The sequence below is a fragment of the Saimiri boliviensis genome, chromosome 2 (assembly GCF_048565385.1).
Source record: "Saimiri boliviensis isolate mSaiBol1 chromosome 2, mSaiBol1.pri, whole genome shotgun sequence".
Classification (NCBI taxonomy): Eukaryota; Metazoa; Chordata; class Mammalia; order Primates; family Cebidae; genus Saimiri; species Saimiri boliviensis.
Window position 1 is genome coordinate 9,484,240 of NC_133450.1, and position 23,578 is coordinate 9,507,817.

The 23,578-nt window shown below is 47.0% G+C and overlaps 1 protein-coding gene across 1 annotated transcript; it reads right to left on the reverse strand.

Moving 5' to 3' along the window:
* Nucleotides 1-1,677: 1,677 nt before the first annotated feature.
* NOX5 (NADPH oxidase 5) lies at nucleotides 1,678-21,609 on the reverse strand. Its single transcript, XM_074389571.1, is given in 12 exon segments — nucleotides 1,678-6,618; nucleotides 8,404-8,591; nucleotides 11,676-11,723; nucleotides 12,121-12,142; nucleotides 12,804-12,894; nucleotides 13,185-13,406; nucleotides 13,892-13,925; nucleotides 15,136-15,268; nucleotides 16,024-16,208; nucleotides 18,890-19,040; nucleotides 20,586-20,811; nucleotides 21,587-21,609. Coding segments are annotated over 12 exon segments (1,452 nt in total). The 3' UTR covers nucleotides 1,678-6,489.
* Nucleotides 21,610-23,578: the final 1,969 nt, after the last annotated feature.

Below are 23,578 nucleotides of genomic sequence, written 5' to 3' on the forward strand. Positions count from 1 at the left end.
ACAAAACCCACGAGGAGTTCACAGACAAGGAAGTAGGCAAATGCAATACTGTGCCATCCATGTGTAGGTACAAGTAGGTACCTGCTGTACAATCATACAGAGGAGGCTGTTTATTCTGCCATGGGTGGGACCGGCAAGGAAGTCTTTACAGACAGGCTGGTGATCGAGTGTTCTGAAATCTCAATCTGAAAGTGGGGAAGGGTGCTCCAAGTGTCAGGCAATGCAGAAGGAAAGGCTTGGAGGTGTGAACCAGCACAGTGTCCTGAGGGAGCACGAAATGATGTTATTTAAGGCACAAAGAGCAAGGTGGACACCGCCAAGACCTGAGAGGTAGGCAAGGGCCAGCGAATAATGGCGGGAGTGGTAGTAGATCTTCATGAGGGCTTATGCGGGACAGGGTTTGTGTAACGTGTACCAGACTCAGGAGTTTGGTGACTGTCGTAGGAGAGTCATCCAAAACGAAGGTGTGCAGTCAGACCCACAGCAGCGTGTGGAGGATGGATCAGAGCCAGGCTGGAGAAAGGTACATCAGTTCCAAGCTTCCATTCCAGCTAACCGGTCTTCCTTTCTCCAGCCTGGCTCTGCTGCACCAGTCCGGGCAAAAGGCAATTTAAGGACTGAACCAATGCAGGGCCAAGGGGGAAGGAAAGGGGTTTGAGAAGCAATTAGAAGGCCATGTTGACAGGCTTGGTGATTGGCTGAAGGAGGAAGATGGGGAGATAGAGGAGTCAAGGGTACCTCATGGGGTCACCAGTTGGAACGGATCACAGCAGTGGAAACATCCATGCAACACGCCAAGCACCCACAAGGTGGTGGCGCTATTCTAGTCACTGGGGTCACAGAGACAAATCTCACTGTTCTTGAACACTCTTTAGGGTTATTTAAAGACAAGCTTCATCTGTATGTATAAACTCATGTCCAGCCAAATTTGGGTAAATCTCAGAATTTTTTTTTCCTTTACCAAAAATGCACCCTTTTCTCCCCTGCCACACTAAAACTCACTACCTTTCTTTCTTTTTTCTCCAAGAGGCTACGCTCACACAGCTAGGGTCGTTAAAGATGGCCCATTTGTCCCTGAGTAGTATCAGGGCAGCCCCTTTGGGGCCATGGCTGGGTGGCTAAGGTTGGCAGCTGGAAGCTTCCTTGAGAGTCAAGTCTCTTTCCAGCCATGTCTGCAATTCAGCTTGAGTATTTTTCCCACTGGGATGAGTTTCCTCATAAAATAAATGTCTTGTCTGAATTAATCTTATTTTTAAAAGGAGAGAGTCTCATATTGTAAAGACAGATCATAAAAAGATGCATCAATCTATCAGGAAGGCTGGTTGAATGAGTATTTGTTCAGCACAGACAGCGTGCCTGCGGCATCTGAACTCCCAGGCTGGGCAGGTGCTGGGCTTAGCCCCTGTGCACACAATTTCACATGTATGCCCCTGGTCTCCACAGTCCTTCTGGACTAGCTTTGGGCCTTGACAGAACCTTTTATTTGAATACTTAGGCCATTCCGGGCCAGCAGCTTTACATATTGGTAATGGGCACTGTAGCAGCCTCCCTTTTTGAAGAGGCCAGGGAGTGACCTCTGACGTCGAGGGCCGGTCCCTTTGCTTAGGTCCAAAATACTTTCACTTGAAAACAAATCAGTACTCAGGATCTTAGACAATACTGCAGATAATCTCTGCATTTTGTTTTACTTTTTTTTTTTTTTTTTTTTTTTTTTTGAGACACAGTCTCTCTCTGTTGCCAGGCACCAGGCTGTAGCACAGTGGTGCGATCTTGGCTCACTGCAACCTCTGCCTCCCGGGTTCAAGCAGTTCTCCTGCCTCAGCCTCTCCAGTAGCTGGGACTACAGGCACGTGCCACCACGCCCAGCTAATTTTTTTTTTTTTTTTTTTTTTTTTTTTAGTATTTTAAGTAGAGACGGGGTTTCACCATGTTGGCCAAGATGGTCTCTATCTCCTGACCTCGGGATCCGCCTGCCTCAGCCTCCCAAAGTGCTGGGATTACAGGCATGAACCACCACGCCCGGCCTCTTTTACTCTTAATAAATAGATACAAGCCATGCAAAAGTACATAAATTAAAAAGCAAAATATCACAGAAGTAATACAGGAAGTGAAACCTTACACAGGTAATACACAAATACAGGAAACATACAAGGGGAAAACATTCAAGTCTACCTCTTCCTCCTCCACAGTTAACCACTGAGAACTGCTTGGCATTTGGGCATCACTGGCCGTCAACAGGAAAACTCATCCGGGCGGCTGGCTGGCCTTTCTCTTTTCACCAGATGTTGGCAATGCTAGGCCCAAGATAGAGAAGGGCTGGCTTCTAACTCTCTTTCCGTGTATTTTTACCTATTTATCCTCACATTGCATATATATGATCATATATATGTATATCTCCTTTAATTTCTGTGTTATAAATAGGATCATATCAAATACTTGGTACTTGTTTTTTTTCTTTTACATGACATTCTACTTTGAGTTTCTTTTTAAAATAAAACTATAAAATTAATAAAAACTTAAACTTCACAGAAAGGCAAAAAGTATAAATAAAAACAAAATCCTTTTCTTCATTGTATCCCTCCATTCCCACTCCTCAGAGCACACAGATAAATATATATTCATGTATCCTTTTAGAAACGATGATTGTAAATGCATATACAAGTGCTTAAACACATACATACTTGATCTGTACACTTTATAAGAAGACAGAACTCAGAGAGGTCAAATGGCACACCCAAGGTCACACAGTAGACCGGGGCGGAGACAAGTGTAGAGAGCTCGGTGCCCCGCCTTCCAGAGAGCCAAGGTTCATCCAATGCGTCTCCAACAGGTTGGCCCAGAGCCAGTCTCAGCTAATGTTCCTCATTCCTCCTCCCTGCCTTCAACCTTGTCTGACAGCCTGGTGACTCTTCTCCATGTTGTCCACGCCCCCTCCCCTCCCACAAATGCTCCTGGCTCAGTGTATTAATAGCCTTCACTTGCGCGGCTCCGCACCGCTCCGCTGGGCAGCCCCTCCTGATGGCTCATTTCAGGAATGCCGTCTCTGTCAGCGCTGCCCTCACAGAACAGAGCCGTGGCACCTGGCAAAGTGGTTCAGTGGGCTTGTGTTTGTGCTTTTATTCCCCAAATTACAAATGACAATTAGATGCAAAAGACCCTTTGTGACGATAATTCCATTTACATAACCCCTTCCCCTGGCAGGAACCGACATCCCGTCTACACTCTGTGCTAGGCTTCGGGTCCACACGTCTGGTCTTGGGGAGTTTGCAGCTGGATGGGGGAGGACGGGCACATGTGCTGATAACCTGCCTGTGCTGCCTCTCTCTTCTCTGTGTGTGTGTCAGCCTTATCTGTTGTGGGCCCAGGTGTGTCTACAGCATTGCCAACATCTGGTGAAAGCAGAAAAGTCAGCCAGCCCTCCGGATGCGTTTTCCAGTTGATGGCCGAGGAGGCCCATCTGCACATCTGGGAAACATCCAAATGGTCAGATCACACATGCTGTACACTCACGTCTGCGGTCCTGCGGCCTTCCATGACATGTCCACTGGGGCACGCAAAGCCTGGACCTGTGAACTCTCCCCGAGCCAGGACTGGTCAGCTCAACTTGACCTCACCAATGAACGTTTTGTTGCAAGGAGAAAAGAGGAAAGCCCAGAACTAGACACTGGGTATGGGGAGGGTAGAGTTTTGGGGGGAAGGCAGCGGTGGAGAGGAGCTGACAGCTAGAGAAACTCTGACGTTGAACATGAAGTCTCCTGACTTCACAGAGATGGAGCCTGGAGGGTTTGCCTCTGGTGGGGAGCTTTGGAACAGGGCGCTGTCTTCCCGGACCCTTTCCCTTTTATTCACGGCCACTCAGGAAACAGTCTCCCTTCCTGGGAAACAAACCCTCCTGAGATCCCTGATTCTGCAGCGCCCTCTCGTGGGCAACTGGAATCTGTCTGGAGAGAAAAACCTCAGGACGTGGGGACGTGGTCATAAGTCACACATGGGCATTCATGGATTTTAGAATCGTATATTCAAGTTCTTCCACCTGCTCCCACCCACTGTGATATGAAGTCCTAAACGAACAGCTGGTTATTTGTATATATGGGTTGGACCCTGGTGGAAATCTGCTACGAGAGAGCAAAGGACTGAGGACGGGGCTCGTGTGTAAGGCAGTGCGGACAGAGACTAGAAAGAATGCAAAATGGTGACATGTGTGTGTGTGTGTGTGTGTGTGTGTGTGTGTGCATGTGTGAAAAATCCTGTGCTAAACAGATTCTGCCACGTTTCCAAATGATTTTGGCACACCCTCTACATCCTCCAGCCTTAAGTCAGGACACCCTCTTTAGTTTTCCTTCTGTGCTCCGGAGAGTGTTTTGTACAAGCCTTCACAAGCCTGGTGAAGAGGAGAAAGTACAGACTCAACAGAGGGAAAGAGGTTCCAAGAGTGTGTGGCCTCAGGCTGGTAAAACCCCAGGTGTGAGTTTCCTCACTGAGTCGTGTGCCTCCCCAGGCTTGCTGGAAATTAAACAGGATCCAGTTGGAAGACCTCTATGCCAGGTCTCCTGGCCTGGCTGACTCCCGGTCCTGGGAGATGGAGACTCGGTGCCAGCCTGGTCCCTGCTTTCCACCCACCCACACCGAATGAGCCTCTCCTTCACTGCAGAGCTGGCAGCCAGGCCCCACTCCTCTTCTCGGATTCTTCCTCCTGTTCCTCCTCGCATCTTAAAGATGACATCCTCACTCCCATCCTGGTCTGTCCCAGTCCCCAGGGTATTTTTGCCCTCCCAGCCTGCGTCTGCTTCTTCCTCCACTATCCCCTTCCTATCACTCCTTTCAGAAGAGAGTCTCCCCTGTCCTCCTCCTTCCAACTGGCTCATCCCGTGCACGTCACCCCCAACCCCATCTACTGCATCCCAGCCACACCTTAGATAAGGGACATCATCGTCCAGGTTATGATCCGGCTTCTTCACCTCCCCCTCCCCCACCATGGACTTCCAACCCTTGGGGAAAAAACGGTGCCAGCTACAATCCCATTGGAACATGCCTGGTTCCAACCCCATGATGGCGGACTTGGGAAAAGGTGCTTTACGCTGTCAAGAAGTAAAGTCCTAGCAGGACTGACTGCAAGGTGGAGGATGCCCAGGAAATCTGCGGTTCACAGAGCTCACAGTGTAGTGCAGGTGGAAATGCCCAGCTCAGATGGAGGAGGTGAGGCCCGCCCTGCCCTCTGCCCACGGCCGCTCCTCCCCACAGCGTGTGCTGAGAGAGCCTTTGCTGCCTCTGCCGTTCCCTCCTGCCCAAACAGGGCCAGATGCAAACAGAGGCTGGTACACAGAGAAGGAGGGAGCTGGGGTGAGGAGAAGTGATGCAGACGCACGAAAGCCTGGTTCAGCAAGGAGCTGCACCACAGTGGGGGAGGAATGTCTTCAGCACTTGACGTCTCATTTCACCTCACAGCAACTGTGACCAAGGGATGGCATCAGCCCATTTCACAGATGAAAAAACATGTGGGGAGGCTTCCAGGGTCACACAGTCAGGGTGTGGCTGAGCTGAGCTTCCAGGCTTAGCCTGCTTCATCCCCAAGCACTTGGCGTTTCCATAACAGAGAGGCACACAGAGAGGCTGTCTGCATCCTGTTTCTCAAGCAACTCAGCACACAGAGAGAAGGAAGAGGCCAACGTACAGAGCCCAGCGAGGCCAGAGGGAGGCACCGGGACGGGGAGGGAGATGGGAAGACAAAGACACAAGGAGGGGCAGGGAAAGATGCTGCTTATTTCTCCCTACGCAAATAGACTTTGCATACATACATCTTCCAGGTTTCATACCCAGATCATCCGAAACAGAATTTCTGGAGCGGGACCAAGGAACGTGCATTTAAAGAAGGCTCCTCCCAGTGGCAAGGGGTGCCGAGATATCTGCACCTAACTTGAAAATGCACCCAAAAAATCAGATAAATTGACAGATGGAAGCGGGAGGAGGAACTGATGGATAATATGTGATAAACAGAGCAAAATCTTAACTGAGGAGTTTGGAAAGTAGGTAACGCTGCTCACTGTATGATTCTTCTCACTTTGTTTGAAAGACTTTACAAGATGCCAGAGAAACAAGCTTCCAACTGACTGTGATGATTGGGCAGGTCTGGGACCATGGATGTAGGGGAAGGCTGCCTCGGAAAACTTTTGGAGGAGTGGCTGCCCGCTGCCCCCTTGAGCCCCATCCCCATGCTCCAGCCTCCAGCCACCAGCCTCTGGTTTCCTCAGATTCACAGCAAGCCAGGAATGTACAGCAGACTGAACAAGGCACTGTCCCTTCCCCTGAGTTCTGGAAGAAGTTCATCTCCCCTTAGAGTCTCCTGTTCTCCGTGTTGAGCAGGATTAGGCGATCCCTGGGCTTTGTCTTAACTGGGTGAGTTGTCTGAGCTGGTCCCTGTGAGGGCACCTATACTAATGCGATGAAGCAGACCCATGGTGTGGATTTGGGGCACAGCTTGGAGAGGTGAGGCTAGAAATTCTCTTGGAAAAATTTGAAGCCGAACTTCTTGCAATGGCCCTTCAGCACCCTGGCCAGAGCTGGGGAGCCACAGAAGAAGACCTGCACCTTGCCCTTCTCAGCAGCCACTTTCTGGAATACCTGCAGTCAGTGGGGATGGGGAAGAGAAGACGGAGGATAGATGGAGCTGCTGACTCACCACTGACACAACCGCCTGGAGGTAATAGCATAACCGGTCAGCAGCAATGAGTGTCCCCATTTTACACAAAGAGCTGCATGGCATAGCTGCTGGGTTTTACAGCAGAGTTTGACACTCAGCTGTTCAATTAAGAGCCATTTGTTCAGCTGGGCGCCGTGGCTCACACCTGTAATCCCAGCACTTTGGGAGGCCAAGGCAGGCAGATCACAAGGTCAGGAGTTTGAGACCAGCCTAGCCAATGTGATGAAACTCTGTCTCTACTAAAAATACAAAAATTGGCCAGGCATGTTTGCTGGACACATGTAGTCCCAGCTACTCAGGAGGTTGAGACAGGAGAATCGCTTGAACCCAGGGGGCAGAGGTTGCAGTAAGCCAAGATGGCACCATTGCACTCCAGCCTGGGTGACAGAGCGAGACTCCGTCTCCAAAAAAAAAGGGCCATTTGTTTGACTGGCAACATGACCCAGAACCCCAGGTAGGGGACCAGGGCCAGAAATAAACAAGACCCAGGCCCTCCACTCAAGGATCTGCCACTGTGGGAGACAGGCACTAAATCAGACAGGCGGAGAGGCATACAGTGCTCTGCGGCCCCCACGGGCAGACTGAAGCTGCTGTTAGTCCAGGGCTGGCCACCTGCTATGATTCAAGTATCTTTCCTGACGTCAGTATTTTCCCCCAGTGAGAACGCTTTTCTACCCCAAATTCCTCGTACGAACTGCCTTTCTCTGAAAGTTCTCTTTGAAGCTGGGCCTGGTGGCTCACGCCTGTAATCCCAGCACTTTAGGCGGTCGAGGTGGGCAGATCATGAGGTCAGGGGTTTGAGATCAGCCTGGCCAATAAGGTGAAACCCCGTCTCTACAAATATATATATATATATGTATATATATATATATATATATATATATATATATATATACATACATAGACACACACACACACACACACACACACACACACACACACACACATACGTATACAAGAATTAGCCAGGCATGGTGGTCGGCAAGTAGTCCCAGCTACTTGAAGGCTGAGGCAGGAGAATTGCTTGAACCTGATAGGCAGAGGCTGCAGGAGCCAAGATCGCACCACTGCTCTCAAGCCTGGGTGACAGAACAAGACTTTGTCTCAAAAAAAAAAGAAAGAAAGAAAGAAAGTCCTCTTTGATGTCCAAGCACTCACCACTGACCTTCCCCTCCCACTCAGGTGTCGTGACCCAGGCATAGGGTCATCTGCAGCACTTTTTAAAGCAATACCTACTGGGCCACTTCCTGTAAACTGTATACCCTGACAGGTAAGTGTCCAGGGAAGAAAAATAATCATAAAACCAATCTGAGAAATAAAATTAAAGATTTGCAAACAATTTCATATCTCTGAACCTCAGTTTACCCATTTGTAATGGGAGAGGATAAGATTTGGTGTTTTTCCAGGTCCCTGTCTGCTCAGGCCTTCTGACACTGGTCCATAGGGAGTCAAGGCTGCAGGGGTCTTTGAGGTCATAGAGACTAACTTCCTCTCTGAACAGATGGGGAAACTGAGGCTAATGGAGGAATAAAGGCTAGTGATGAAGCCAGTGTGGGTGCCCTGTTCACCTTTTGCACCATGAGGCCTCGTCTGGACTCTGGACTGTAACCTCACACTTTGCCTCTGGCTGCTTGGCCCTCATCTCCCAATCGCTGCCTCGGGCTCTCAGCTTCACCCATACCTGCAGGGCTCACAGCTGGCATTACCTTGTGCCAGTCAGGCCACCCAGGCTGGGTGCGCGTCTGCAGCCCCGTGATGGAGTCTTTCTTTTCCTTCTTGGCCAGGAGGTCAAGGGCCATCTGCAGGCCAATGGCCTTCATGTCATTCTTGCCCAGTGCAGATGTCATGTACATGTGCAACTCCAGGAAGCGGCCTGTCGGGCAGGAGACAAGGGCTGCACTGAGGGTCTAGTGCCCGTGATGGGCGCTGGGCAGGATGCTGGTCACTACCTCACCCTGGGGCTTGGAAGGAGACCCATAGATCTTGGAACTCACACCATCAGCCAACTGTGTTTGCCCAGGCTCTGTCATGCGACCAGTGCCACGGAGAGGAAAGGCAGTCTGTTGCTTGAGCTGGGCCTACTATGTGCATGGCACACATTAGTTACTTTATATACACAAAGGTGAGCCTTACAACCACTCCAAGAGTTAGACCTTTTATATCAATTGTTTTTTTGTTTTGTTTTGTTTTGTTTTTTGAGACGGAGTTTTGCTCTTGTTGCCCAGGCTGGAGTGCAATGGCGCGATCTCGGCTCACCGCAACCTCCGCCTCCTGGGTTCAGGCAATTCTCCTGCCTCAGCATCCTGAGTAGCTGGGATTATAGGCACACGCCACCATGCCCAGCTAATTTTTTTTTTGTATTTTTAGTAGAGACGGGGTTTCACCATGTTGACCAGGGTGGTCTCGATCTCTTGACCTCGTGATCCACCCGCCTTGGCCTCCCAAAGTGCTGGGATTACAGGCTTGAGCCACCACGCCCGGCCTATATCTATTTATTTAGTATTTTTGTACAGACAGGGTTTCACTATGTTGTTCAGGCTGGTCTTGAACTCCTGGACTCAAGTGATGCACCTGCCTCAGCCTCCCAAAGTGCCAGGATTACAGGTGTGAGCCACTGTGCCCAGCCAAGACTTTTTGTACTTATAGAAGGAGAAATGCATCCCAGGGCAGTAAGTCCCTGGGCTCCAAAGCTCACGCCCTTCCATGCTTTACATGTCTGTCCTCAGCCTGGCTGGGGACACAATCCACACATACATGAAAAGGTAATTTAGACTAAAGGGTCAAGGGTGGAGTAAATGGATCAGAGTGTGAAGGCTACTGATATGCAGGGAAGGGCTGATGCAGACAGAGCTGCTTTCCAGAAGGGACAGGGACTGGGTTAGGTGTGGGACGAAGGGCAAAAGTAAAAGCAAAGGTGAAGGGAATGCGTGCTAAGGACTAGCGTGAGCACAGAGTGAGAGGCTGGAACAAATGTGATGTTCACGGGGCAGGGCGTGGTGCCTGGCTGGAGCCGCATCCTCAGACGGGAGAGAAAGGAGATGGGACTGGAAACAGGTTGAGGCCAGAATAAGAAGGGTCTTGAATGCCCAGATAGGAAAGCGAGGAGAGCTGAGAGTAACTGAGTAGGGAGTGACATAGTGAAACAGAGCTTTGGGAAAGGGCATGGGAGGGCTGAAGAGACAGGGGAGGAGCCTGGCCCCAAGGAGCCCACGAGGTCAGAACACCTGCAGTTCTGTACCAAGAAATTACAGTCTGCTGGAATACTGCTCCTTCAGCACTTCGCAGCTCCCACGTGGACATCTCTGCGTGCCATATCCAGACGTGACATCCGAATGTCATCACGTTTATGTGTGCCATGATGAGAAAAAGATTGGTGAGTGCTGCCTTGGGCTTGTGCGTTGGTTCAAGCCCAAGTTGGCAGGCCCTGATTTAGGATGTGGGAAGGAGCATTCCTGAGCTGAGGATCACCTCATCCTTCTCTCCCTCTCTCCCCCGACACCCAGACGAAAGGAGCTTTGCCATTCCAACGTGCTCTCTAGCCTTTCCTATGTCACTATCAGCCCATTTTTCATTTGGCCTAAGGTCTCAGCCGCTGTTACAATGCAAATGGCCCTGGGAGGGATAGCACATTTCAGGTCACATCTCACTCAAGCCCTAGTCATGCTGGGTGGTGTGGGAGAGAGGGGGATGCATTATGAGATGCCCACCTGGGGGGACTCTGCCCCTTCTTACCCCCCCTCAGAGTCTCCATACCCCAGAGAGGGGTAAGAGGAGAGAAGGGGAGACACCATGGTGGGGGGGGGGAGAAGATAAAGGGGCCGTGGAGGGTGGGCTGGCATGGTCTCATCCTCTATCCAGCAGTGTTGGAGACAGACATCTCATTTCTGGGACACTGTCCTAAGAAAATCATCCAAAGCAAGGAAAAAAACTATGTGCACAAATATGTTAATGTTAGTGTTTTTTTTTTTTTTTGGGATTATGGAGAGTTCGGAATAAACAACATGTTCAGCAGTAGGAGCTTGGTTAAATAATTTATGGTATACTCTACCATTCATTATATAGCCATTAAATACTACTACTCCTTGTATTAAACAGTTATTACTACTAGTGCTTCTACTACTAAGAAATTTATTAAGCAGTTACTATGACCACCACCACTAAATTTATCTAGCAGTTTATTGAGCTCCAGTCACTGTGCTACGTGTTCTGCAGAGGACATCTCATCTGATTCCCATTACAATCCTATGAAGTGGTTACTAGTAGTGTCCATTTTTTTCAGATAACTGTTTTTGAGGCAAAGCAGCGAAATAATGTGCCCAAGGCCCTCTAGCTATTAAGGCTGGAGTAAAGATACAAACTCAGGCAGAATAATGGACGCTGAAGCTACAGAAATTGAAAATTATAAACCAAAAATTCTTTAATGCAAACTTTGACGTATAATTAAAGTGGAAATCAGAAGCCATGAGTTTCAGCTGCAGGTAATGAGAAACCCTGAAAGAAATTTGATGTGATAGAGTTGTTGACTCAAGTGGATTTGAGAATGCAAAGCACCGGGTTAGCTGTTACCCTTTGTGTATACAGATTAGGAAGAAGCAAACAGCAAATATTTATGTGCCAGTAACTAGAAAATTTAAATTTAAACTTTTCCTTTAGCTTGTCATCATAAAATTGAGTTCCTAATGAATTAGCACATGTAAAAGCATTTAGAAAAAAGAAGGCAATGCTATACAAATATTTGCTGTGATTGTATTTACAAGAAAGGGCAAGGGGCTTTACTGAACTATTCTAAGCTTGAAGAGTTATCTTCCAAAGACTGTTGACTTGAACTTTAAGGCTCTGAATGTTTATTATGGTAAACTATATCTGTTTGGATAGTTTCTTGTAGAAAACTGTGTTTGATTACTTGAACATATAAACTGTGTTTATCATTGGAATTTGAATTTACTCATGACAACCTAATAATTAAATAGTTAAATACAATCTAGTTCTAATGATCTCAACAAGTCTAAAACACTACACCAATTCTCTTAAAAAGTTAGAAACATATCCAAAGATATTTCTCCTTGTATAAATCATAAACAAAACAATGATTTTAATAGATTAACTTTTAAATATAGTGTAAACCCTCAGTATTCCACAAAGGAGTCCCATGATATGACTCAGAGAAACGTTTTATCATACTTAGTAATGATGAGAATAAATGCTTAGTAAAAAACAGAATACAGCAAACACCTGGGCAGTGAGGAGGGAGAGTTTGGAGGGCTTGAGGGAAGGACATTCAAACCTTCTTTTTTTTTTTTTTTTTTTTTTGAGACAGGGTTTTACAAGGTGAGATAAGGTGTTTGCAGTCAAAAGCCAAAAAAATTTCTCACCAGCAGACCTGCACTACAAAGAACCATCAGCTCTTCAAGCAGAAGGAAAACTTAACCAGATAGAAATCCAGATCTAGGCACAAAAAGTGAAAAGAACCCAGAAATGCTAAATACATCTATAAAAATTAAAAAAATTGTTCTTCTGATTTTTAAATGTCTTTTTCAAAGATAATTGGACAATGGTGGTATGCCCATAAAACAGAATACTACTCAACAATGAAAAGGAATGAATGACTTATTGATACATACAACAACACGGATACATCTCGAAGATATTTTTGGTAGAGATAGGGTTTCGCCACGTTGCCCAGGCTGGTGTTGAGCTCTTGGGTTCAAGTGATCTGCCTGCCTCAACCTCCCAAAGTGCTGGGATTGTAGGCTTGAGCCACTGTGCCCAGCCAGTATGTTTTCATTCTTAAAACCACCAGAGGGTCATGGATAGGTAGCATCACGGCTGTAACTGAATCCAGACTTCCTGACTATCAAGCTATGCAACCTTAAAAGAAATGTTGAGAACATCTCTCAGAGGGGATGGGAATGTTGAAGTGGGGGCAGGGCTCACACATACAGGAGGCACGAGGAGAACTAATTTATAAGACAACTCAGGGTACTGTGGGAAAGAAAGATGATCCCATCAGGGATCACTTCGCCACTCCCACCTTTGCACAGGAGGGTGGGCTCCTATTTTAGGAGGTGTCCAGGGGAGAAGGTCTGGAGGCCTGCCTGCAGGAGGCGGTACTCACCTTATGGACCTTCATGTTGTCTTGGACACCTTCTATCCAGGAGTGCTGGCAGCTGGGGCAAACATGCTTTCTTTTCTGGTGCCTGAGGGGAGGCAGGAGGAAGGGATTTGAAACTTGGGGTGAGACTTTTCAGGACCCCAGAGAACAAGGAGGGACAGGGAGCAAGGATGGAGTGGCAGAGCCCACTGTATGAGGAAGGGGAAGGATGAGACACAAAAAGGAGAGGAGGGCAGAGCAGGAGAGAAAAGAGACAGAAGGGCAGAGAGAGACAGGTGAGAGGAGTGGAAGAAGAAGGTATAAAGGGAGGAGGCGCGGGGAGGGTGCCTTCGGGCTCTGACCCAGGATGCAGGAAGGAGAACCCTGTTTGCCCACCAGTACATGACATTCTGCAGGATGGAAGCAAAGGGGGTGATGCCGATGCCTGCCCCAATGAGCACAGTGTGCTCAGAGGCAAAGATCCGGCGGGTGGGCGTCCCATAAGGCCCATCGATGTAGCACTGTGCACAAGAGGACATCAGAGAAGAGAGATGGGGGGTGATGCTGGTCTCCCCTGCTATCAGGGGATGTCCCCAGGGCTTCAGGATCCCCTTTATACTTAGAAAGACATCTCCTGGGCTGGAAGCCAGGTCTAAGCGGCTCCCACTCCAGTGCGCTTTTCACTTGCTGTGCTCTCAGCACCAGCAAGTGGGGAGAGCTCTAGGTGTTAGAATGCAGAGCTGGTGAAAACAAGGACCCAATCCGAATCCCTGGGATGCTGTGTCTGCCACCGCCGGGTGTGCACCGTGGGGTGCCCGGGAGGCAGGGACAGAGAGCGTGTAGCTCTGTACACTGCACACCCATCTCTGCTCCTGGAGAAGAGACAGGTCAAGGATGAGACTGAGTACCCTTCGATATAAAGAGCAGGGGGAGGGCTGTGGTTACAAGACCCAGATACCTGAATGTCAGCCCATGGGAATTTGAGGACCCTCAGTACCCAGAACCACAGTAGCCCCTCCTTAAAGGCAAAGACTTCATTTCCTTTGGTTGGGCAGGAGTTCTTGCTCATGTCCACCCCCTGCAGCCCCTCACCTTGATGTTACGGAATTGGTGGTTCTCCAAAAACATCTCGGAACCCTGCAGGGAGTAGAGCAGAGAGTTATGGGTCTTGGAATGGACAGTGTTAGGCATTTCTTAGAAGCTTCCTCGCCCTTGCCAGTCTGAGCAACTTTATAAAAAGGGAATTGCTTTTTCTGTCCAAACCATTCAAGGAACACGAAGCCCTTTTGAAGGAGAACATCAGTGATATGCTGGTAAACTGACTTTGGGAGAAGGGGTAACAGTCTTGATTGTTAGCTTCTGCCCATTTCTGTGGTGTAAATGCTCCCACCATAGCAACTGTGTTGAATAACCAGCTCATGAAATTCCTGAAAATTTAACAGTGGCTCCTATGGTCCAGCACAAGTCAGTTTCAGGGTGTGACTGGAGAGCACTCCCCTCCTAGCCTAAAATATTCTTTCCCCTCTGCCTGAAATGCCCTTCCTCTTCCCCAGCTGTCAATTCCTTCAGTGCACACTGCATCCTTCATTGCCCAGCTCATTTGAAGGTGCTATTCCTCTTCCAAGCTCTTCCCAGAGAAGCCAGGACCTCCCCTGACTCACAGTTCCCCGGGCCCTAGGAAACAGCTTTTAGTGTATCTAACCCATTGAGCCGCAGTGTGCCATGACTCATCTGATTTTGAAAGTCAGCTTCCTCCTTCAGGAAGTTTCCCTAATTAACAGCAGAGAACGTTCTGCTTTTCCTACCTATCCCTGCATATCCCAGAGCTTTGCTCCTGGTGTGATCTTGGACAGGTCCTCTGGTTGGCCAAGCAGGATTCCACCTAGATTTCAACCCTAGACATTAAATTCCCCAATGGCAAGACAGGGTTGGCCCAGGCCTTGCTACTCCTCCTGCTCCCCACTGTAGCTTTAGCTACAGGCCTCTTCGGAGTTTCCAGGTCCTCAAGTTTTTACCTCTGCTTTTTCCTCTGCCTCCTCCCCATCTCTTTCCCTATCTGGCAAACTCCTACTAATCATTCAAAGTCTAGTTGAATGCCCTTGTGTCTGCAAAGGCTTCTCCCCGCCAAGCCAGGCCCTCCCTGTAAGACTTCAGTGCAGCAGGTACAGCCCTTGCCGTGACAGTCGGTGTCTGCATGCCTGCTCCCACTTCAAAGAGAGCTTTTTGAGGCTGACTTTGTGTTTTTGGTCATGCTCAGTGCTGTGTTCCGAGTTCCCAGCCTGTACTTGAGGCCCATGGTGGGAACTCAGTGAATATGAGCAGAGTGACCGGAGGAAGTGGCTGTTACCTTTCTGCTCAGGAGCACTGCTGATGGTGAAGGGGATCCACTCATAGTGGGCGACGGTGGGGATGTTCAGATACAAGTAGTCCCCAGGTCTATAGTGAAAGGAAGGGGGCCGCTTGATGAGGAGATGAGTGACCTGGGAGAGAGGAAGGAGATCAGTGCCATGTTAGTCCCTGTGTCAGATGGGTGTGTGCCATGTTAGTTCTCGAGGCGCCTTGGAGGAGGAGCAGACTTCCCTAAATGCAGAGTGGTTCACCAGGGTTCTCCCATTGCTCATTTGCTTTCAGTACGTTTATGTGTGCCAAGGATGTGGACTTGCAGGTTCCAGTATTTGGTGTTACCGAAACTCAGCTAACTACCCCTCACAGGAAGGACAAGTAGCTTTAAAAGTTTCCCGGAAGAGAAACCACAGATTGACAGTCGTGTTGATAATGCAAGAGCAAGTGACCAAGAAAATAAGTCACATGCCTCCCACTCCTGGAATGAACTCTTGGTCAGCTGGTTACACTGTTAACGCAAAGCCCACTCCAGGAATGGGTACCCCATTTTACAGGATGTGATTATTACACATTGTATGTATCAAAACATCCTATGTACCCCATAAATATATATACCTATTATGTGCCCACAAAAATTAAAATTAACAATTTAAAAATAATAAAGATAAATGTAAAAGAAAACCCATAAAACCCACTTTAACAAGAAGCTGATATCTAGAAGCATATCTGAGCTAGAGGTGGGCATTCCTGCTCGTCAATGATGAATCTTCCCCTGTAGTTAGTTACAAAACTAACTACAGAAGCCAAAACTACTAACAGAGATGAGATTTTCCTGTATGTATCTTTTTCTTCCTGAGCAGCAGAGTCCATGATTAATGACTTCTTGGCCTACTTTGGATATGGACACACTCAGTGTGGCACCCTGCTCCTGCCTCTCCTTCACTCTGTGATAGTGGGTTCTAAGTTCTCTGGGGTCGTGGACCTCACTTTGCTCATCTCTAAAATGAGAGGAATAATTCTTCCCTCTCGGAACTGGTTCAAGGACACTAGATAATTGCAAAACACCAAATGCAGTATCTGGAAGAAGGCCATTGCATATAAATGGAAATTCTCACTGGTGGTGTGATCATCATTCTGGCCCAAGCCGAAGTCCGTAATCACATTACAATGCAGGATCTATTAGAGTATGTTATACCACTCCCCAGTCAAACCTCCATGCACCTCCTGCTCTGCTTTCCTAGTCAAGAGCCATGACGGCAGCAGGTTTCTGTACTCATCTGGAGGACCAGTCCCTCCTCAGCTCCTTCATGGCCTCTTCTATCTGCCTTCATCTCTCTGTTGGCCAATTTCAAATCCAGGGTCCTCCTTCACAATTCTCATGCACACATTCTCCTTCCTTGTCCCTCTAACCTTCGATTCCACTGACTCTCAGAAAATCCCATCGCTGGGTGAAGCCAGCTACCTGTTTTCTGCCCTCCTGCACCAGGGCAGCAAAGCGAACACTGCTGAAGAAAAACTTTTCAGAATGCAGGTCCATCCCTGTGAATCCCTTGCTCAACACTCTGTGATGGCTCCCATTGCTCATAAGTTAACTAATTTAACCTTCATCTCAACCCTATGAGTATGAACTATTATTATCATAACTCCCACTTGATAAATAAATTGAGGTACAGAGAAGTTAAGCAACTTGCCTGAGTTCACATAATAAGTGATGGAACTGAGATTTGAACTTAGGTAGCTTGTCCTTAGAGTCTTAAATACTACACCATGCTGCATGACACATACAGTGGAGTACAATGCAGCCAAAAAATGGCACCATAAATGCAGTGAGTTACCACCTCACATCCATTAGGATGGCTATCATCGAAAAGCAGAATATAAAGCTGAGCACAGTGGCTCACACCTGTAATCCTAGTACTTTGGGAGGCCAAGGCAGGCAGATCACCTGAGGTCAGGAATTTGGGACCAGCCTGGCCAACATGGTGAAACCTCATCTCTACTAAAAGTATAAAAATTAGCTGGATGTGGTGGTGGGCACCTGTAGTCCCAGCTACTTGGGAGGCTGAGGCAGGAGAATTGCTTGAACCTGGGAGACGGAGTCTGTGATGAGCCAACATTGTGCCATTGCACTCCAGCCTGGGCAACAGAACAAGACTCCATCTCAAAAAAAAAAAAAAAAAAAAAAAAGCAGAAAATAACAAGTGTTAGCAAGAATGTGGAGAATCTGAAGCACTTGTACATTACTGGTAGGAATGTAAAATAACGCAGCCACTGTGGAAAACAGTATAGCAGTTCCTCAAAAAATTAAAAGAGAATTACCATGTCATCCAGCAATTCCTCTTCTGGATATATACCCAGAAGAATTGAAAGCAGGAACTCAGATATTTGCACCAATATTCATAGCAGCATTGATCACAATAGTTAAAAGGTAGAAACAGCTCAAATGTCCACTAATTGGTGAGTGGATAAACAAACTATGGCACATACTCACAATGGAATATTATACAGCCTTAAAAAGGCATAAAATTCTGTCACTTGCTATGACACGGATGAAGCTTGAGGACACTCAAGTTACATAAGCCAGTTACAAAATGACAAATATTGTATAATCCCACTTGGATGAGGTGCCTAGAGAAATCAGATTCTTAGAGAAAGTATTCATAGAATGGTGGTGGCCAGGGACTAGGGGAGGAGGAATGGGCGATCAGCGTTCAGTGGGCACAGAGTTTCCGTGGAAGGACAAAAAGCTTCTGCAGATAAAGGGTGGTGATGTTGCACAGGAATGTGAATGTGTTTAATGCCACTGAACTGTATGCTTAAAGATGGTTAAGATGGCAAATTATGGCTGGGTGCGGTGGCTCACACCTGTAATTCCAGCACTTTGGGAGGCCTAGGTGGGTGGATCACCTCAAGTTAGGAGTTTGAGACCAGCCAGGCCAACAGGATGAAACCCCATCTCTACTAAAAATAAAAATTAGCCAGGCCTGGTGGCACACTCCTGTAATCCCAGCTACTCGGGAGGCTGAGGCAGGAGAATCACTGGAACCCGGGAGGCGGAGGTTGCAGTGAGCCAAGTTACACCACTGCACTCCAGCCTAAGGGCTACAGAACAAGACTCAGTCTCAAAAAAAAAAAAAAAAAAAAGATGGCAATTTTTATGTTATGTATATTTTACCACAATAAAAATCATACTGTAAAGCAATGTATTTTTACATTTCAAAATGTTGACTTTTTTAAAGTGAAAAATCGCAGTATGCATAACATAATCCCATTTTGTTAAAAAGAAAAAAGGTGAGTGGAGTGTGTATGTGCAACCAGTTAGAAGGCGATACAGCAGAATGTGACAGGTGCTTTTTGTGTTCTTCCTTATACCACTCTGTATTGCCTAAAATGTTCATAGTGAGCTTATATTATGATGAAAAGGAAAAAGCAACAGAGATTTTTTTTTTCAAACATAAAAAAGAACAAAAGAAGGTTCTGGCCTCTGGTAAGTTGAATAGAAGGCATTTGTCTCCTGTGCCAGAGTCCCCCTTTCCTCCCTCTGCCCCAGAAAGCGAGCAGGGATCAGACAGAGAGACAGGGACACGGGGAGAGAAGTGAGGGAATGAATCGTCAGTCTCACCTGGAGAAACCAGTCCCAGGCTGGGCTCGGCAGCCTCGGGTGGCACCTCCAGGCCTAACGAGGTGAAATGGCCAGTTCTCACTGAGGGCCCCGACTGTTCTCCCCACCCCAGCCCACACCCAGGAAGAGCCCTTACCATCCATGTCATACACCTAGAAGAGGAATTTGAGTTTGTCCATGGGGCCGCCGTGGATGAACAGGGTCAGTGCGTCCCGCAGCTCCTGGAGGGTGATGGTGCCACTTCCACCGGAGTCAAATAGGGCAAAGAATCTCTCTGCAAAGAAGGACTGTGGGCAAGAAGAGTGGAAGACAGGCACAACTGTGGCCACAGGGCCTGGGCTTCCAATTTGTTCACTGTCTTCCTGTGTGTGGGAGGGTAGCGAGGGGTGGCAAGGAGGTGCACCACGGGGTGGCAGTATTCAGGCAGGATGCAGGTGCCTGAACACCCATGGTGATCTGCTCAGTGGAAGACCTGTTCTGATCCCTGCAGTGAGCATGGACTTGGTTTGGGTTTCAGGCCCCCTTCTGACACTGGGCTTTGTAATTTGCATGGGCTGTCTGCCCCCTACATACAATCACCCCCATCAGCCTTGCAGTCCAGGCCTCTGGGTGGTTCCTTAACCAACATGGGAAAGGGTCAGACAGGGGGTCCTCCTGTGGCTCCTTCCAGCCCTGTCTCACCCGCCTTGGGGTAAGCCCAAGGGATGAGTGAATTTGGGAAGGACTTACAGATTCCACTGGAAGGTCCAAGTCCTTTCTTTAGTTTGTTTGTAAGGTTGCCTATGTTTTATACTTTAGGCTTGTTCTTAATCACCAATTCACTCATTCATTCACTGAGCAGTCTTGTGCTGTGTAGCCTTTACCTGCCAGGCCTGGTATTAAGACACTGGGAGCACAGAAATTAAAAAGACAGGATTCGATGAGTGTCCTAGAGATGCTGTGTCCTAGGAGACTCCCCTCACGGCAAGGGGATGACCCTTTGGGGCTATAGTGTCTGACTTAATAAAACCATGAGGGGTTCACAAGTATGAGGTATAGGCTGAAGTCCGCTGTAGACTGATAACCCTCCCTGGGCTTGCTTCTTCATCCCCAGGATCCCTGGGTAGTACCTTTATCACTCTCTACCCTCCTGAATGCTCTTTGTCTTAAGATGTTTTATAGCCTCTCATTTGGATGGGACTATCTTATTAGGGAAAATGAGATTTTTTTCCTTCCCCGTATTTGTTGTGAGAGGAGGTGTGCAGTTAGAGTTCTCAGCAGTATCCCCAGGACCAGCAGGGGAGGGCCCTTCTGATTCAAGCAGGGCATTCAGATGCTTATCGGCTAGTGTCTGTCAAGGACCAGGAGAGCATCTGATGCCAGTCCCAAGGACAGCTGGGAAAGGCTGGCATTTCAGGCTCCAGTCCTCACATCTCCGCTGATGTCTCCTCCTTGGGTCAGGGCATGCAGGGTGGCTGCAGAGCCCAGAGGACTGGGGACAGTGTGTCACAGCAGATAGAGTGTTAACAGGTGCAGACCATTAACAAGCTTATCTCGGAAGAAAGCCTAAGTCAGAGCATCAGCTCTGCCCATAAACCTAGTGGAAACTGGGGTTAATCATATTGCTTAAGATTTGACAAGCTACTGATTACCAACTTCATGTGTTGTTTCGAAGACCCCAGGAGGCCATGGTTACTAAGAGGAATGGGAGGGTGCTAGAAACAGCCCACCAGCTCCGCTACAAGGTGGAGACCTCAGGAACCCCACGGAGCTCCCTTTCCCTCCTTGTAAGGGCTATGCCCTGAGAACCAGGGCACATAACGACCAATGCAGGGCTTCCACTGTGGGCCAACACCTGTCTCTTTCACACGCAGAGCTGTTTTGAATTCTTGCAGGCTGATCTCCCCATCTTCTCCTGCAATGGTCTTAAACTGCTGAGTCACCCACCGGAGCCATCTGGCATCCTCCTCAGCACTCACAGTGCTGGGAGGCAAAGGAAAACGTTTATGGGCTTGTGAGGTCTCACGGTGGTCCCACGGCCTCTGCCTTGCTCTAACTAGGGCCCTGGGCCTCCGTGAACTGAATCAGGTCGATCAGCTCTGGCTATGGATTAGAGCTTCCCACAGCCGTCTCTCCACCTCTCTAAGCCTCAGTCTCTTCCTCTTATCCAGGGGTGACTGGCCCAGGCTTTCTTCTCTTTAGGTTCTGAAATGACAGGGCCCCAGTGAGATGGACCCACACTGTGGGGATTGGTCAGAGAATGGCGTGCTGTGACTGCATTCACACCATGACAGCAGTGATGCTGTGACTGCATTCACACCATGATAGCAGTGACTTTTCCACCTTGCATTTACGCAGATCTTTACTGCTTTCCAAATATTTCCCACCATCACTACTTCCTTTGGTCTCTCCGACAGCCTGGTGGGCCAGGACATTTTGCAGAGAAGAAATACTCACAGACCAGTTAAGTAACTTAACTAAATGTATTCAGCAAGTTAGAGACAGAGAGTTCAAATTCAAGTTCAATGTTTCCTTTCACTCTGCCCCAAAGCCTCCACCCTCTGCTTAAACACTTGTAGCACAAGATGGACCAGGCCAGGATTCAGCCCTCAGGTCTTAACTCTCCAGGCCCAGGTTGTCTTCTATGATGTCACCACAGTATTGGCTGTCTAAAGCCCTTACAGCTGGGCTGTCTGTCCTATGATAGACAGTGATAAAAAAGACAGAAGATGACAAATGTCAGGGAGGATATGGAAAACTGAACCCATCATACATTGCTAGTAGGATTGTGAAGTGATTCAGCCCCTTTGGAAAACAGTTGGGTAGTTCCTGAAAAAGTTACACATAAAGTTACCATATGACCCAGAATTTCCACATCTTGATATAAAACACGTATCCACACAAAATGTGTTCATAAATATTCACAGCCACATTATTCTTAATAGCCAAAAAGTGGAAACAACTCAAATGCCCATCAACTGATGAATTCATATACAAAATGAATATCTATTCAATGAAATATTAGTCATAAAAAGTAAACATATCTGCATAAATAGTAGACATATGCTACACTACAGACGAACTTTGAAAATATTATGCTAAGTGAAAGAAGCCAGTCATAAAAGAATACCTATTGTATGATTGCATTACATTACATGTCTGGAAAAGGTAAATCCATAGAGACAGAACATTATTACCAGTGGTTGCCAGAGGTTGGAAGACAAAGAAATGGGGAGTAATTGCTAATGGGTAAAGAGTTGTTTGGAGAGGTGATGAAATGTTCTGGAATTAGATATGATGGACATGCAACTTTGTGAATATACTAAAAACCATTGAATTGTACACTTGAAAATAAATAAGTGTTAAATGATAGTGATAACACCAAATACTGGTGAGGTTTCACAGAAACTCATACATTGCTGGTGATTATGTTAAATGGTACAGCTGCTCTGGAAAAGAGTGGGCAGTTTCTTATAAAACTGAATATGCAGCTGCCATACAACACGATTACACTCCTGGGCATTTTTCCCAGAGAAACGAAAACTTATGTTCACACAAACACCTGTGAATCGATGTTTATGCAGCTTTTCTTTTCAAATAGCCAAGATACAGAAAGAACCCATCCATTCTTAAACAGGTAAATGGTTAAACTGTGGAGTACCACCCAGCAGTAACAAGGAATGAATTGATACATGCAAAAATCTTGAAAATCTCCAGAGAATTAAGCTAAGTGGGGAAAAAAAATCAATCCCAAAAGATTATGTACTGTATGATGCAATTCATACAACATTCTTGAAATGACAAAATTATGGAAATGGAGAACAGAATAGTGATTACCAGTGGTCAGACAGGGAGTGGGGAAGTGGTGTAGCAAGAAAGCAGCAACATGATTTTTATGATGATGGTGATGTTCTGTATCTTGTACCCATATCTGTATTTTGGCTGTTATATTGTACTCTAAATACTACCATTTGGGTGAAATGGGGAAAGAGTACACTTAACTAGATCCCTCTGCATTATTTTTTACAACTATAAGACATGTGAAACTATACCACAAAATAAATTTCGTTTAAAAGCAGTAGGTCATAACAATAAGGTATCAATCACTAAACACCTACTAGAATGGCCAAAATGCAGATTACTAACAATATTAAATGCTGGTGAGGATGTGAAGTAACAAACTCTCATTTATTTAGTAGAAATGCAAAAATGGTACAGCTGCTTTGGAAGACCATTTGGCAATTTCTTGCACAGCTAAACATATTCTTACCATATTGTATTAGTTCATTCTTGCATCGCTATAAAGAAGTGCCTGAGGCTGGGTAATTTATAAAGAAAAATCCTTTGGCTATATACCCAGTAATGGGATTGCTGGGGCAAATGGAATTTCTATTTCTACGTTCTTGAGGAATTGCCACACTGTCTTCCACAGTGGTTGAACTAATTTATACTCCCACCAACGGTGTGAAAGTGTTCCTATTTCTCCACATCCTCTCCAGCATCTGTTGTCTTCAGATTTTTTTGATGATCACCGTTCTAACTGGCGTGAGAATGGTATCTCAATGTGGTTTTGATTTTCACTTCTCCAATGACAAGTGATGATGAGCATTTTTTCATGTTTGTTGGCCTCACGTGTGTCTTCTTTTGAAAAGTGCCTGTTCATATCCTTTGCCCACTTTTGAATGGGCTTGTTTTTTCTTGTAAATCTGTTTTAGTTCTTGGTAGATTCTGGATATCAGCCCTTTGTTAGATGGGTAGATTGCAAAAATTATTTCACATTCTGTTGGTTGCCAATTCACTCTAATGACTGTTTCTTTGGCTGTGCAGAAGCTCTGGAGTTTAATTA